Genomic DNA, 15,148 nt, shown 5'->3' on the forward strand with positions numbered 1-15,148 from the left:
CGCGGTGATTGGCGATCCTTAGACTTCATCTGACCGGGCGCTGAGAAACATGGATGAAGTCGTTTATACACACTGAGCACGTTCTTTACAATGTTGAATATTATTGTACACTTAATTTACATGAGTGACAAACACATTCAACAACAGATCAAGAGGATCAATCAAACTCATCATTGTGTTCCAAAACTCACTCTTTCGATCTCCTTGAGCAAACTGGATCTCGATTTGCCGTCCACACACCCACTTCCTGTCCAGATTGTGCAGGGCGTCTTCTGCATCTCGCACATCTTCAAATGTGCTGCGCTGTTAAGGGGTCTAATGACAATAAACTACACAACATCTCATGCACTGTTGAACAATGAAGCGCATGTTCAGGGAGTTCTCACGTTCATCAGCTCTCAGTGAAACCACCTGTTGAGTGTAAATCGTGGGAATGTTGTAGGATACGTGTTTTTACCTTCACCTTGATCTTTAAGTCTTTAAAATGCGACCAAGTAGACCTGGATTCGCCGCTTGTCTTTGTCTTTACTTTCTCTCTGATGGATAAATCTGAGCACTTCGGCCAACCGGATCGACTCTTTTCCTCTTTGTCTCTTGAAGCTTTAATTTGCTTTTCTTTTCACACTTTTGCCTCTCTGTAAGTAGCGATCTTTGTGGCGTGCTGCCGATGACTTGTCTTTAGTCATACTCTACAAGGCTCTGTTAACTGTGTCTTTGTGCCGGGCTCCACGACTGGATGCCTTTACACAGTCTGGGGCGACAACAGAGAAATGAGGGTTAGACTCAATCGTAGTGTGTATTGTAGTGTGCAGTGCGCTTCAATGGAGAACACCTGCAGGAGAGTCACACTGTTAGACAGAGACTGAGAAGCGCTAACGTGTCTAACACGCTCATGCCGCAGCTCAACTTGCTATGAAAAGGATATTGAATGTATGCAAATCCTCTGGGTCGGCGTGAATAGAAGTCTAGAGGAATGTAGACATCTGCAATGGGCCCGTATCGGCCGAACTCCCTGCGCAGGTCCTCTGGCCTGAACCAGGAAATAACATGTTTGATCTCAATAACCCAACCAACTGATCTCCAGTTGACAAAACAACATTGGCTTTATTCATAAAACCATAATATATGTTTACCTATGCGTGCATGCCTTACTGAGATGTGTCAGAAACATTAGTGGTTAAATATGTGGAGCTAAAACAAAGGCTAAATGACTATATGTTGACGTGACACTTGACAAAAAGATTTTGCAGCATCATTTATAAATTTGTATCTTTGTAATTTGTATTTTAAACAGACGATTTTTGTTTTGAATATTTTGTGAAGTGGAATTATTTGTAACTATTCTGATTATTAAATTACAGGTTAAAATTTTCAACGAAAGAAATTCAGAACCCCAAATACAAATCTCTCACAATTAGATCTTTAAACTCAGATTGTAAACAAACAAGACCAAAGGTTGAACATGTTTGCGTATATTATTAAATTAACATTGTCCAAGATGAATCAACGCTCTAAACCACAGGTGTGAAACTCAAGGCTGATTTCTAAAATGTATGATGGAAGGTAAACAGAACGTCTTACTAACCAATCAGTTAGCACTTTCCTCATGAATATTAATGAGCCTTCCCCTGGAGCACATTTTACTCTCTCCAAAAGCGCAACACAGAACAACTATCAGCTCTGGTCAAGCGACGTGAGCGCAGAGAAGGTGCGTTCATTCGCCTACCACTCTAAACCGTATAGCACACATACTTATCAACAGCGCTAACTGCTGCCTGGATCAATGGAGTTGCGTGAGCACAGGGCAAATGCATTTTCCCCTGGACAGCAACATGCTGTGCAGACCATTATAAACAGCGCTTGTGTCAAGATTGTTAAGGATAACGAACCACATTTGAATTCTAATGCAAACTTCAGATGTATCATTTATTAAACTACTTTAAAACCATGTTAAACAGCCCAGGCATTATAAATGGCAACGACAGAGAAATCATGAAAATAATCATTAAATAAAAGAGCACACATGAATCAGAAGTATTTTCACACCACGTACACATCGATTATCTTACAAACATTTACCACAGATTTACTGTAAATAAAACTGTATTAATGATGGTATTTTGCCAGTAATAGTTTCTAAATGTTTTTAGATTACTGTTCTTTACTGTTCTCCCATAATTATTATGAACCAAGCTTCAGTTTTCCTTCTGTGTAAAATCTGGTCTCTATAATAATGCTGATGATTGTAGGAAAATGTAACTGGGTTTATTTGCTTTCATAAATTCGAAGAGATGACTACTTTAATAAGTAGGAGCCTGATGAAAGACATCTATAGAGACCCATTTTAGTTGCTCTGTCAAAATACTTAAATTTAGCCCTATACAGATTGGGTGTTAATTTTCTCACAGATGTTACTGTATATATAATAATTTGCATATACATCCCAGCCTCAAATGCAATGCTTTATTGACAAATGTGCATTTTAAATACACAAAATATGCAATATTATTGGATATTTCATGGTTGCTACCAAATCAGATTTTCAACCAGCCCGTTGAGGGCATATATAATGCTGAAGTGACCCGCGCTGAAATTGAGTTTGACGCCCCTGCTCTAAAGGTTTGGCCCAGTGTAGTTCATAACTACTGCGCCACCTAAGTTACCGTATACGAATGTACCGTGACGTGTTACCACATTTTCAAGTAATAAGACATCTTCGTACTGTCTGTAATAAAGTATTTAAGGAACATGGTTAGGGATAGTATGGACTGACAAATGCAGGGCCCAGATGATGTCACTAGCCTGTAAGGAATCAGAAGGATGCATATGCATCCTAGGGGAACAGAGGAACAGTTTTCGGTCAGGACACCAGGGGTACTGTGTTTGTTTTGTCAATGTGGATAATTATACCTTCATTGGAGAACTGATTTACATTTTGATAGGACTGACTGACGCTTCAGATGTGTGTGCTTCTCATCTGTGTTATGGCAAGTTGATATCAGACACACTTAAGAAGATCCGTCAAGTTCTTGTGCAGGTACACATTCCTTCACATTCCCAGTGGGTCAGAAGTTCACATACACTGTTAGTATTTGGCAGCATTGCCTTTAAATTGTTTAACTTGGGTCAAATGTTTTGGGTTTCTTTCCACAAGCTTCTCACAATACGTTGCTGGAATTTTGTCCCGTTCCTCCAGACAGAACTGGTGCAACTGAGTCAGGTTTGTCGGCTTCCTTGCTCGCGCACACTGTATCAGTTCAGCCCATCGGATTGAGGTCAGGACTTTGTGATGTCACTCCAATATCTTGACTCTGTTGTCCTTAAGCCATTTTGTCACAACTTTGGAGGTGTCCATTTGGAAGACCCATTTGTGATGAGTTTTAACTTCCTGTCTGATGTCTTGAGATGTTGCTTCAATATATCCACATAATTTTCCTTCCTCATGATGTCATCATCTATTTATTGAAGTGCACCAGTCCCTCCTGCAGCACCCCCACAACATGATGCTACACCCCCATGCTTCACTGTTGGGATGCTATTCTTCACCCTTTTCCCGCCAAACATAACGATGGTTATTATGGTCATGTTGTTTCAACAGATCAGATGATATTTCTCCTAAAGTCAGATCTTTGTCCCCATGTGCACTTGCAAACTGTATTCTGGCTTTATTATGGTGGTTTTGGAGCACCTTTCCGGTGATGTCCATATAGGACTCGTTTTACTGTGGATCTAGATACTCGTCTGCCTGTTTCCTCCAGCATCTTCACAAGGTCCTTTGCTGTTGTTCTGGGATTGATTTGCACTTTTCACACAAACTACGTTCATCTCTAGGAGACAGAATGCGTCTCCTTCCTGAGCGGTGTGATGACTGTGTGGTCACATGGTGTTTATACTTGTGTACTATTGTTTGTACAGATGAACGTGGCACCTTCAGGTGTTTGGAAATTGCTCTCAAGGATGAACCAGACTTGTGGAGGTCCACAATAGTTTTCTGAGGTCTTGATTTCTTTAGATTTTACCATGATGTCAAGCAAAGAGGCACTGAGTCTGAAGGCCTTAAAATACATCCACAGGTACACCTCCAAATCAGCACACCTCCTGTCAGAAGCTAATTGGCTAAAGGCTTGACATCATTTTCTGGAGTTTTCCAAGCTGCTTAAAGGCACAGTTAACTTCTGACCCAATGGAATTGTGATATAGTCAATTAAAAGTGAAACAATCAGTCTGTACACAATTTCTTGTGTCATACACAAAGCAGCCAAAACTATAGTTTGCTAATATTAAATCTGTGTAGAGGTTAAAAAATTAGTTTTAATGAGTTCAACCCAAGTGTATGTAAACTTCTGACTTCAACTGTACATGTACATCTGCTTTTTCAAATGGTCTGATCGGACGATTATTTCCTTGTGAAGCCGTTCGTAACCAGTTAAACTCCTGTTTTAGTGCAGCAGTTGATTGACAGGTGATGGGCTGTGCTTCACTGCAGTTCAGAACACATTCAGGATGGATTGTGTTACACACCTAAAAGGTGATGTTTTTGTCTACCTCCAAATGTAGTTTTTGTGATCTGATCAGAAAATGTTTTATACTCAGTTTACACTTGAATTTGTAATGCTTGGTTTAGAGTATATAAAATATTTTTTGTATTTGCAGTATCTGGATGGACGTTATTTCCTATATCTCACCAAGAGGGGTGTTTTGACTGTTCACACACAGACGTAATCACGCTCTTCTTGCATGTGTGCACATACAGACCATGAGTGCTGAAAAACAGCCGCCAGACAGCGTGGGAACTGAATTGTGTCTGTATATGGTATTATACTGTAGAAAGACTGCGATTATTTACAACAGAAGCGCGAACGTCAAGCGAGAGTTCGGCCATTTTAAACCGCATATGAGCCATGGATTGAAGCACCAATTTAAAGTTAAAATGTTTTAATTATCAACTTAAACCGATCGATTCACTTCAGAAGACATTCATTGATCGACTGGAGTTGTGTGGATTACTTTATTGCTGTATAAATGTGACTTTTGGACCATTTAAGTGCTGGCACCCTTTTACTTCTATTATAATGACAGAACTTTGTCTGCCCCCAGAAATCTTTATTTGTGTACTGCTGAAGACAGACAGTCATACACATCTGGGATGGCATCTGGGTGAATAATGAGAGAATTGAGTAAAACTTTTATAATCCTTTAGCCATTGTTTTAAATCCATATTTAGTGTTTCACAAGTCAATCAAACACAGTAGGCAGTATATAGTGAGCAGTCTTCAGTAAACTAATATCCCAGAACATATTATTACCAGAATCTTACAGAAAACTGTTATTACACATCAATAAAAACATGCATGCGTATATAACCTGTGCTCGGGGGGGGGGGCCTCAGTTAAATAAGTGTTTTTGAGGTCATACATAAGTTTAGTGTGTAAACAGTCCTTCAAGAATGGTCCATTGAGTTATGATTAAAGGTATAATAGTAAAAGTTCAGGGATCAACCTGACCACCCCATATCTTTAACCACTAACCCAAATCATGTTTCATTCTGTCGTTTAAATGACTGAATACAGAGCAAAAACATTTGCCTAAAAAGACTAATACTATAAATGTACCTCTAAAGACGAATAGAGAATGAGTCAAAGATGCCACATTTACTGTAATAGAAACCCCTCACAGCTGTGGTCATTCATATTTAAAACTAATTACAGGGTAATAGAACAAAGTATAATGTAATACATTTATAAATTACAAAATTGCGAGATTTACGTGGCCAAATAAAGCGGAAACGCGTCATAAGTCTGTGAAAAAGGTCTATAATATTTTCCAACTCATTATATTTCAAAATACATTATAATATATTTCAAAATACATTTCCATAGATTTTTTCTTAAAAAAATAACATTAAAAACCCAGAAACATTTGACTCGAGATCAGCTAACTAATAAAAACAAAATTACTTTTAGACAACGATGTGTAAAGAGAGTTTAGTCAGTATTTTTAAAGATATCTTTATAATATTTGACCGACCCAATCTTTGCTCATTTTCTCATCCTCTAACATGTTTATATTGTTAAGAAAACAAAAACATATTTTAAAGTTAAATAGATCAATACTGAATTATAGTTTAACTTGGTTAAAAATGAAACCAGTTGCAAAACACTATTTCAGCCAATGAGTCTAAAGCCTAACTACAGATAAAGATAAACAACAATAATACCCTAAATAAAGCCATTTCAAACAAAGCAATATATGTTTAAATGACTTAAATATTTGTGTTTCTTACCGGGACTCGTCGGAGATGTTTCGGATAAACAGTGAGCTGTTCGGCGGCCTCATGTACCGAGACATATTATAATGATCCTTGAAGTCTCTTATGACGATAAACGACAATTATAATATAACTTTACTAATATAATCTTTTCATACGCTTTTCATACGCTGCACGCGGTATTCAAACGCTTTCACATGCGCAGCAACAAGGCCCTGAACAACACAGTAGCTGCGCCACCAACACCGCAGCGCCTCCAGCGGTGACCTCCAGTACTGCAGTTTAACACCCCCTACAGACAGACTCCAGTACTGCAGTTTAACACCCACTACAGACAGACTTTTTACTTTTTACAGCAGATTCAGCTGAAGAACTCGACATGATGATGGAGCCACTTTGCTGGTTACGATGATTTTTCTCATGTTCAAACACTAAATAGGCAGCTGTGACTGCACAAACGGGACTTTAAAGCAAAGTTTATTTTGTTTTTTAGGGTATAATGAAACTATGAAGATGTAAAGATGAATAAATATGTGTGCAAAGTGAAGAGACTGAATGTGATATATTTTAAAACAACTCCAGGTCCAGTGAGAGTGAACCACATCACAGTTCAATATTTCCAGTCTGGTTGTGAAAATCTGGTTTGCTGTTGATCATTCCACTGAAACAACATTTGAAATATGACTTTTGAAAACACTAAAAGCCTGAAAAACATGGAAAGTGAAAATAAGATGTTCATGTCCTCGTGTTTATTCACTTTAGGTAGACGAGTATCTAGATCCACAGCAAAATGAGTCCTATATGGACATCAAATAAAATAATGTGTCTGCCATTTTCACCAGATCACTCGAGCGGCTTCAGAAATAATAGTTCAATAGTCTTTAATAAAAACATGTCTATAAATCTAACAAACACTCTTCAGTGATTCACACGTGGTCCATTTCCATTTCTTCTTCCTCGTTCAGTTGGTTTGGTCCGGGATCGCTCAGACAGCGAGACATTCTCTGCTCCTCCATGTCCAAAGCGAATGTCACGCTTGGCTTCTGTCTCCGTCTGGAGCCGTCTCGAGTCGGTTCAGTTTCATCGTGGAGCGAGACCGAATCTGGAACACTCACTAGGATACTTGCTCTGTCCAAGTGCCCTTGATTATCTGAATGACAGCAGAAGAACAGCTAAACGCAAACAGGAACACAAATACAAAATGAGCACAAATCAAAGTTGAGCAGGTCACCTGACTCAAAACAAGATCTCCTCATTGGTGGAGACTCCTGACGATTAGCAGGAACTGTCAGAAAGTGACTCATCTGTAAAAATGACATCACAGATCAACTAATCAATACTGTGACATCACACATAACGTGATTATTAAGATACCCTATTTTTGCTTTGCGATGGTCTGATTTATAAATGAATAAATAAATGTCCTTGAAACATAGATGGGTGAAACCACTTGCATTCTGATCCATTTTCCATCCCTTACCAAGTACTATCAAGGCCAATATCGCCAAAGCCCATAACTCTATTAAACTATAATGGCAGTGACTTAGTTGAGACACATTGTGCAGATATGGTGATATATACCGTTATTATGATATAAAATGACATATTGTGATGAAACAGGAAGTGACTCTCACCCGTCTCTCCATTTGCACTTGCTGTTTTCTCAAACGTATCTCACTCCAGTCTTCTTCAGCTGGATCAGCCAACAGTGTGTGTCTACTGTATGAGCGCAACTAACACACACACACACACACAACACAAACACATACACACAAACACACACACACACAACACACACACACACACAACACAAACACACACACACACAACACAAACACACACACACACACAACACAAACACATACACAACACAAACACACACACACACAACACAACACACACACACACACACACACACACACACACACACACACACACACACACACACACAAAAACACACTTGAATAGGCTGGAGAATTATGTTGGCATTTGTGGAGTTGCATTAGCATGGATTAGGTCATAATAAGCAGACCGCTACCACTTTGTCTATGTAAATGAGGAATTGTCAAACCAAACAAAAGTAAAGTATGGAGTGCCACAGGGATCAGTTTTAGGGCTTCTGCTTTTCTTCATGTATATGCTTCCCCTGGGAGATATTATCAGGAATCGTGGAATAAGTTTCCACTGCTATGCTGACGATACACAACTTTATATTTCTTCAAAACCTGATGAGATTTCACAATTCTCCAGATTAGCAGATTGTATAAATGAAATAAAAGATTGGATGGCCAGAAATTTCCTTCTACACAATTCTGACAAAACAGAGGTTCTAATTATTGGACCAAAAAACTCTAAAAATAAGCCACTAAAATATAATTTGACTCTAGATGGATGTACTGTTACATCATCTTCAACAGCAAAGAACTTAGGTGTTATATTTGATACCAGTCTGTCCTTTGAAAATCAAATTACAGATGTTTGTAGCACAACATTCTTCCACCTCAGAAATATTGCTAAATGAAGGCATATACTCTCTGTTGCTGATGCCGAAAAACTAATTCATGCGTTCATGACCTCAAGACTAGATTATTGTAATGCATTACTGGGAGGATGTCCAGCAAGATCAATAAATAAACTTCAACTGGTTAAAAATGCAGCAGCCAGAGTGCTGATGAGAACCAAGAAATATGATCATATTAGCCCCATTTTATCATCGTTACATTGTTACCTGTTAAATTCTGTATTAATTATAATATTCTGTAACTACATACAAAGCGGAAAATAACCCAGAAGCATTCCTCGAGCTATTTGAGCATACCGCTGAGATCTGGGGCTGGCCGCGTAATCAATGGGTGGCACGGCTCCTCCCGCTGCTGTCCGGGGAAGCCACAACAACTGCAGGTGGCTAACCTCCTGGCTTATGAGGTCCTGAAGAAGACCATCCTGCAGCAGGTTGGCCGCAGTCCGGAGCAGCATCACCAGCTCTTCTGTTGGAGACAACCGGCCACCCATTTGCCTTCACTCAATGGCTCCGAGACGCCTGCCGGAGTTGGCAGCTAGTGGGGGATTGTGACGTTGAGGGTGTCCTCGATCAGGTGGCACTAGAGCAGCTCGCCCATCAGCTACCGTGAGGCATGGCGTAATGGGTCCAGTGCCACCGCCCGCCATCGCTGGAGGAGGTTGTTCGATTGGTGGAGGACCATATGGCGGTGTACCAGAGGGCGGAAGATACCTCCTACTCTCTCTCCCCCTCCCCTCTTCTCTCTAACTCTGCTCTCTCCCCAGAGCTTGTTCCTGCCCCATGGAGGTGAGGAGTCCTGCCACCGAAGCCAGTTCCCCTTGTGCGAGGATCCGCGCCACCCACAGCAGCTATAGTGCCCAACCTCTCTCCCCCTCAGGTGGAAGTGTCTGCCCCCAAAAGTGAGAGCGTAGCACCTGGGCCGGCCTGCTGGCATTGCAGGGATCTGGAACACTTCCGGGAACTGTAGTCCGGATCCCCGACATACAACAGGCTGCCCCCTTTCGGGCTGGAGGGTACAGGATACTGGTAAGAATCAAGGGGGTACACACCAAGCCTTGGTGGACACTGGCTGTAACCAGACCACTATCCAACAATGCTTTGTTCAACACGAGGCTTTGAGCACAACTAAAAGGGTGAACGTGAAATGTGTACATGGGGATTTTCACAACTACCCTGTGGTGACCCTTGTTATTACATATAGGGGAACAAAGCATAGAGTAGGGGCCATGGTTAGTTCCCGCCTCACCCATCCGCTGATTTTGGGGACTAATTGGCCTGAATTTAGAAGTGTATTAAAAGGAATATGTGCGGATGGGTCATACACAAAAGCGACGAGATGTGAAATGTGTGATACTCTGGCACGGGAGGCGGAGCTCCAAGTCAGGATGACGTGAGGGGGAGAGGCTGCAGCCCCTCACATCATCAGGGGAATTCCCGAAGGGGCGAGACGCATCTCACACGTTCACAAGCGCATCTCACACGTTCACAAGCTCATCTCACATGTTCACAAGTGCATCTCACGTTCACAAGCGCATCTCACGTTCACAAGCCCATCTCAAGTTCACAAGCGCATATCACACGTTCACAAGCGCATCTCACGTTCACAAGCGCATATCACATGTTCACAGCGCATCTCAAGTTCACAGCGCATATCACATGTTCCAAGCGCATCTCACGTTCACAAGCGCATCTCAAGTTCACAAGCACATATCACATGTTCACAAGCGCATCTCAAGTTCACAAGCGCATATCACATGTTCACAAGCGCATCTCACGTTCACAAGCGCATCTCAAGTTCACAAGCACATATCACATGTTCACAAGCGCATCTCAAGTTCACAAGCGCATATCACATGTTCACAAGTGCATCTCACGTTCACAAGCGCATCTCAAGTTCACAAGCGCATATCACATGTTCACAAGTGCATCTCACGTTCACAAGTATGAGGTGTGATTTGTGCACTTTTTGGCGATCGCTAAGCAAACTGAGAGGTGAACTAACGTGTATACGCTCGCGAGCCGTCTGGCCAAAATCCCATAGTATTCAGGCGTCAGATGTAAGATTTGAGACGTCACACGTCACGGTCTCATGTTGGAGCTGCGCTCAAAGTCCGCGGCGGCGTCGTAGCTGAAAAAGGATTGTATTTACTTTGCGTCTGAATAACGTACGCGTGGGTAAACGTGTGGATAAACGTCTGGATAACGTACGTGTGGATAAACGTGTGGATCAACGTCTGGCTATTAGCCTAATAGTTAGGCTGAATTCTATCATCTCACTATTGTACCTTTTAAATTTGGGATATGATCATAACACAGGAAACAGTAATCCAATAGCAGTAGTTTTTAATGGGGAAATCCAAAATCATAGTCTTCCAGGCAGGGGTCAAAATCCAAATAATCAAACCAAACACAAGAACTAAAACAAGAAACAAGCTAGAAAAGAAATTCACAGTAGGAGTGTTTATTGATTTGAAAAAGGCATTTGATACTTTGGATCATGAAATTTTACTTTCTAAATTAAGTTTGTATGGTATGAGAGGAATGGCCTTAAATTGGTTGAGAAGTTATCTGAATAACAGAAAACAATATGTACAGTTAACTGATGTCAAATCTGAACTTATGCAAATTAAATGTGGGGTACCACAGGGTTCTATTTTGGGACCTAAACTTTTTCTTTTATATATTAATGACATTTGTGATGTTTCCAAATTAGTACAGTTTGTTTTATTTGCAGATGATACTAATTTCTTCAGCTCTGGAAATAATATACAGAAACTAGTAGAATCTATTGAATATGAAATGAAAAAACTGAAAAAATGGTTTGATGTAAATAAGTTGTCATTGAATTTAGAAAAGACAAAGTTTATGGTCTTTGGAAATAGGAAAATAAATGAATCTGTAGCTTTATCCATAGATGGAGTTGATATTGAGAGAGTGTTTGAATTTCGTTTTCTTGGTGTAACTATGGATGATAAATTAACATGGAAACCTCACATAGCACACATTAAAAGAAAAATTTCCCAAAATATTTTTGTCTTAAACAAAGTGAAGGAGGTATTAAATAAGGAAACAATGAAAATACTTTATAGTTCACTCATCATACCATATTTGATTTATTGCATAGAAGTATGGGGAACACATATCAGACAAATTTAAAACCTTTATCTATTTTACAGAAGAGAGCTATAAGAATTATTCATAAAGTAAATTATCGAGAACATACAAGCAAATTGTTTGCTAAATCCAGAATATTAAAGCTAGAAGATTTGGCTAAGTTTCAAACACTAATAATATTGTTTAAAGTAAGACTGAAAATCTTACCAGAGATAATACAACATTATTATCAGTTAGAAAAAGAGTACAGTAGGAGAAGATATAATTTTAAACATCAATTTGCACGTACGACTATAAAACAAATGTGCCCCTCAGTTATGGGAGTAAAATTGTGGAATTCATTGCATGATAATCTTAAAAGTTGTAGTAACATTGGTCAGTTTAAGTATAAGTATAAACAGAGTATATTTAGTCAGTATTAATATGGTGAGGTTTATGTTGTTTCTGGATTGTTTGGTTTGTTGTTGTTGTGTTTTGTTTAGTTTTTTTATTTTTATTGGGTCTAATAATATCGGTTAGTATAAGCAGAGATATAAGTAAAGTAAATTTGGTTAGTATTAATATGGTGAGATCCATGTTGTTGTCTTGTTTTGTTTTTTCTCTATATGTATTGGATTACTTGTTGTTTTGCTGTCTGGGCATTGCCTGCTTTTTATACTGCATGAATTGCTGTTATTTAAACCAAAATTGTTTTTTGTCAGTGTAATTTTGGCTGTAAGCTGCTTAAGAAAGTTATTTTGTATTTTGGAATAGGGGACAGATATTATAAGATTTTATCTTCTTTCTGCTCCCTTTTGCACATGGGAATTTAAATTATGTAAAGAAGAAAATGAAATGTTTTGTGTTTTACCATGGAGCAATAAATAAATAAAAAAAAAAGAAACAGAACTCAGAAGTGGTGTGACATAACAAGGACTCCGTGACAATGACTGAACAGACAGGGTATAAATACACAGATACTAACAATGAATAACAGGGAACAGCTGAGTGCAATGAACAGTGATTGGTACAGACAAGGATTGTGGGGAATGCAGTTCCAGAGTGAATGGTAACAGTATGGGGAAGAGACCTCTAGTGGACACCCGGGGAAACACAAACCAGACACTGTGACAGTTTTATATCAATATTTTAATCAATATTTTCAAACGTTATAAGTTATAATTATAAAATATATATAATTATAGAAATTAAAAGACTGTATACGAAAAACTATGTAAAACAAATTATATATATATATATATATATATATATATATATATATATATATATATATATATATATATATATATATATATATATATATATTTTTTAGCATAGTTTTTCGTTAACATATATATAAAATAGGCAACTCGATCAAAAGAGTTAACCCACTACCAGCCAAACTTTGAATACTACTTTTAAGTATCTTGATCAAAAGATTGCGTACAAGTGCAGGCCAAAAATACTTGGACTTTTCTCTCAGTATAAATCAAGTAGGGCCTATACCTAATGTCATTTTAAGTATATTTCTGAGAGGTACATAAAGTATATTTTTGAGAAGTATATAAAATGTAGACTGAAAGTATACTTTTTTATTTTTTAGTTGAAAATAAGTAATAGAACAATTTTGGTAAGTGTTAGCCTTACTAAATGTATAGTTTTATAAAATTGCTGTAGGCTGCAGTAAAATCTGTCTAATTGATTTACCTTTTTCTAACTGGCAGCCTTAAGTAAGATAACAGTTTTTGCAGTTCTACTATAAATCTTGCGTACATATAAATATACTAATTATACTGATTACTAATAGTGTCTACACTGTTGTACAACCCACAAAAAAACATGAAAATGTGTGTGTTATGATTACATCCCAAATTAAAAAGGTACAATAGTAAAGATAATAGATATTTGCCTAAGTATTAATCCACGCGCTTATCCACGCATGCGTTATCCACACGTAGGTTATCACACGTCATTGGTCACGGCAATGTACGTGACGATCGACACGATGATTGCTTAGTTTGCAAAGTAAGTGCACAAATCACACCTCATACACAAGTGCATCTCACGTTCACAAGCACATATCACATGTTCACAAGCGCATCTCAGACAGTCCGCGAACTACCCTCGTGCTGCTATGATTAAGCCGTGTTGATAATTGACCTGTTGTTTCATTCTGTTCCAAAACATACATACGACAGGTGAAGGCTCATTAATATTCATGATGAAAGCGCTAACTGATTGGTCAGTGAAACTTTGCGATCATCTGCCACCCTACATTTCAGAAATGAGCTCGCGGAACACTTGAAAGAAAGCGAGTTTGACACGAGTTTTATGCGGTGATGTCACTGTGAGTGGGGGCTGACAAGCGTAACGTTGCATCAAGAATATTACAGTTTTTTACGATTGTTTACACACTAAAATAAAAATTTCCACACAATTTGCAAAATTCTACTCCAATGAGCAAAACACCTCCACAGATTTGCACAACATTACACACAATGTCTGCTTCACCCTTTTTGCAAAACATTACACACAGTGATTTGTAAAACTCTAAACACATTTTCACACCTTAGACACAGATAAGGATTGTGAGGTTACTTCCTTGTCATTACAAAGCACTGGATTGCCAATGACCACACTAATGAACGAATTGGATAATCACAACCACCAGGTGTGGAAGCACACATGTGCTAATTTGAAAACGCAGCACACAGTTGTGCTATAAAAGGCAGCAGGTGAGTACACCTGTCTTCAACAAAAATGGATGGAGTTAGAAGAAGAAGAAGAAGAGTGAGAATGAGAGGGGGAGCTCAAAGAGGAGATGAAGGTGGTAGAGGAAGAGGAGGAGAAGATGGAGGAAGAGAAGGAGATAGAGGAAGAGGCCTTGGTAGAAGAAGATGAGGTAGAGGAAGAGGAGAAGGAGGTAGAGGAAGAGGAGAAGGAGATAGAGGAAGAGAAGGAGATAGAGGAAGAGGCCTTGGTAGAAGAAGAGGAGGAAGAGGAGAAGGAGGTAGAGGAAGAGAAGGAGATAGAGGAAGAGAAGGAGATAGAGGAAGAGAAGGAGATAGAGGAAGAGACCTTGGCAGAAGAAGAGGAGGTAGAGGAAGAGGAGAAGGAGATAGAGGAAGAGGCCTTGGTAGAAGAAGAGGAGGAAGAGGAGAAGGAGGTAGAGGAAGAGAAGGAGATAGAGGAAGAGAAGGAGATAGAGGAAGAGAAGGAGATAGAGGAAGAGACCTTGGCAGAAGAAGAGGAGGTAGAGGAAGAGG

At 39.1% G+C, this 15,148-nt stretch overlaps 1 protein-coding gene across 3 annotated transcripts in view; it reads right to left on the minus strand.

Annotated features, from left to right (window-relative positions):
- The window catches only part of slc9a1b (solute carrier family 9 member A1b), a 28,756-nt gene continuing 13,608 nt past the window's right edge, over nucleotides 1-15,148 (minus strand). For 2 of the 3 annotated variants that reach the window (XM_052092659.1, XM_052092657.1), the window contains exons 10-14: nucleotides 7,903-8,001; nucleotides 7,500-7,572; nucleotides 6,284-7,418; nucleotides 192-751; nucleotides 1-40 (exon numbers count right to left, since the gene is read on the minus strand). In XM_052092659.1, coding sequence (XP_051948619.1) covers nucleotides 7,195-7,418; nucleotides 7,500-7,572; nucleotides 7,903-8,001 — 396 coding nt within the window. In that variant the 3' untranslated portion in view covers nucleotides 1-40; nucleotides 192-751; nucleotides 6,284-7,194. Of the gene's footprint in view, nucleotides 41-191; nucleotides 752-6,283; nucleotides 7,419-7,499; nucleotides 7,573-7,902; nucleotides 8,002-15,148 lie in introns of those variants that run through there. The other variant, XM_052092658.1, reaches the window with a different exon arrangement.

This window comes from Xyrauchen texanus, chromosome 26 (assembly GCF_025860055.1).
Source record: "Xyrauchen texanus isolate HMW12.3.18 chromosome 26, RBS_HiC_50CHRs, whole genome shotgun sequence".
NCBI classification, from domain to species: Eukaryota; Metazoa; Chordata; class Actinopteri; order Cypriniformes; family Catostomidae; genus Xyrauchen; species Xyrauchen texanus.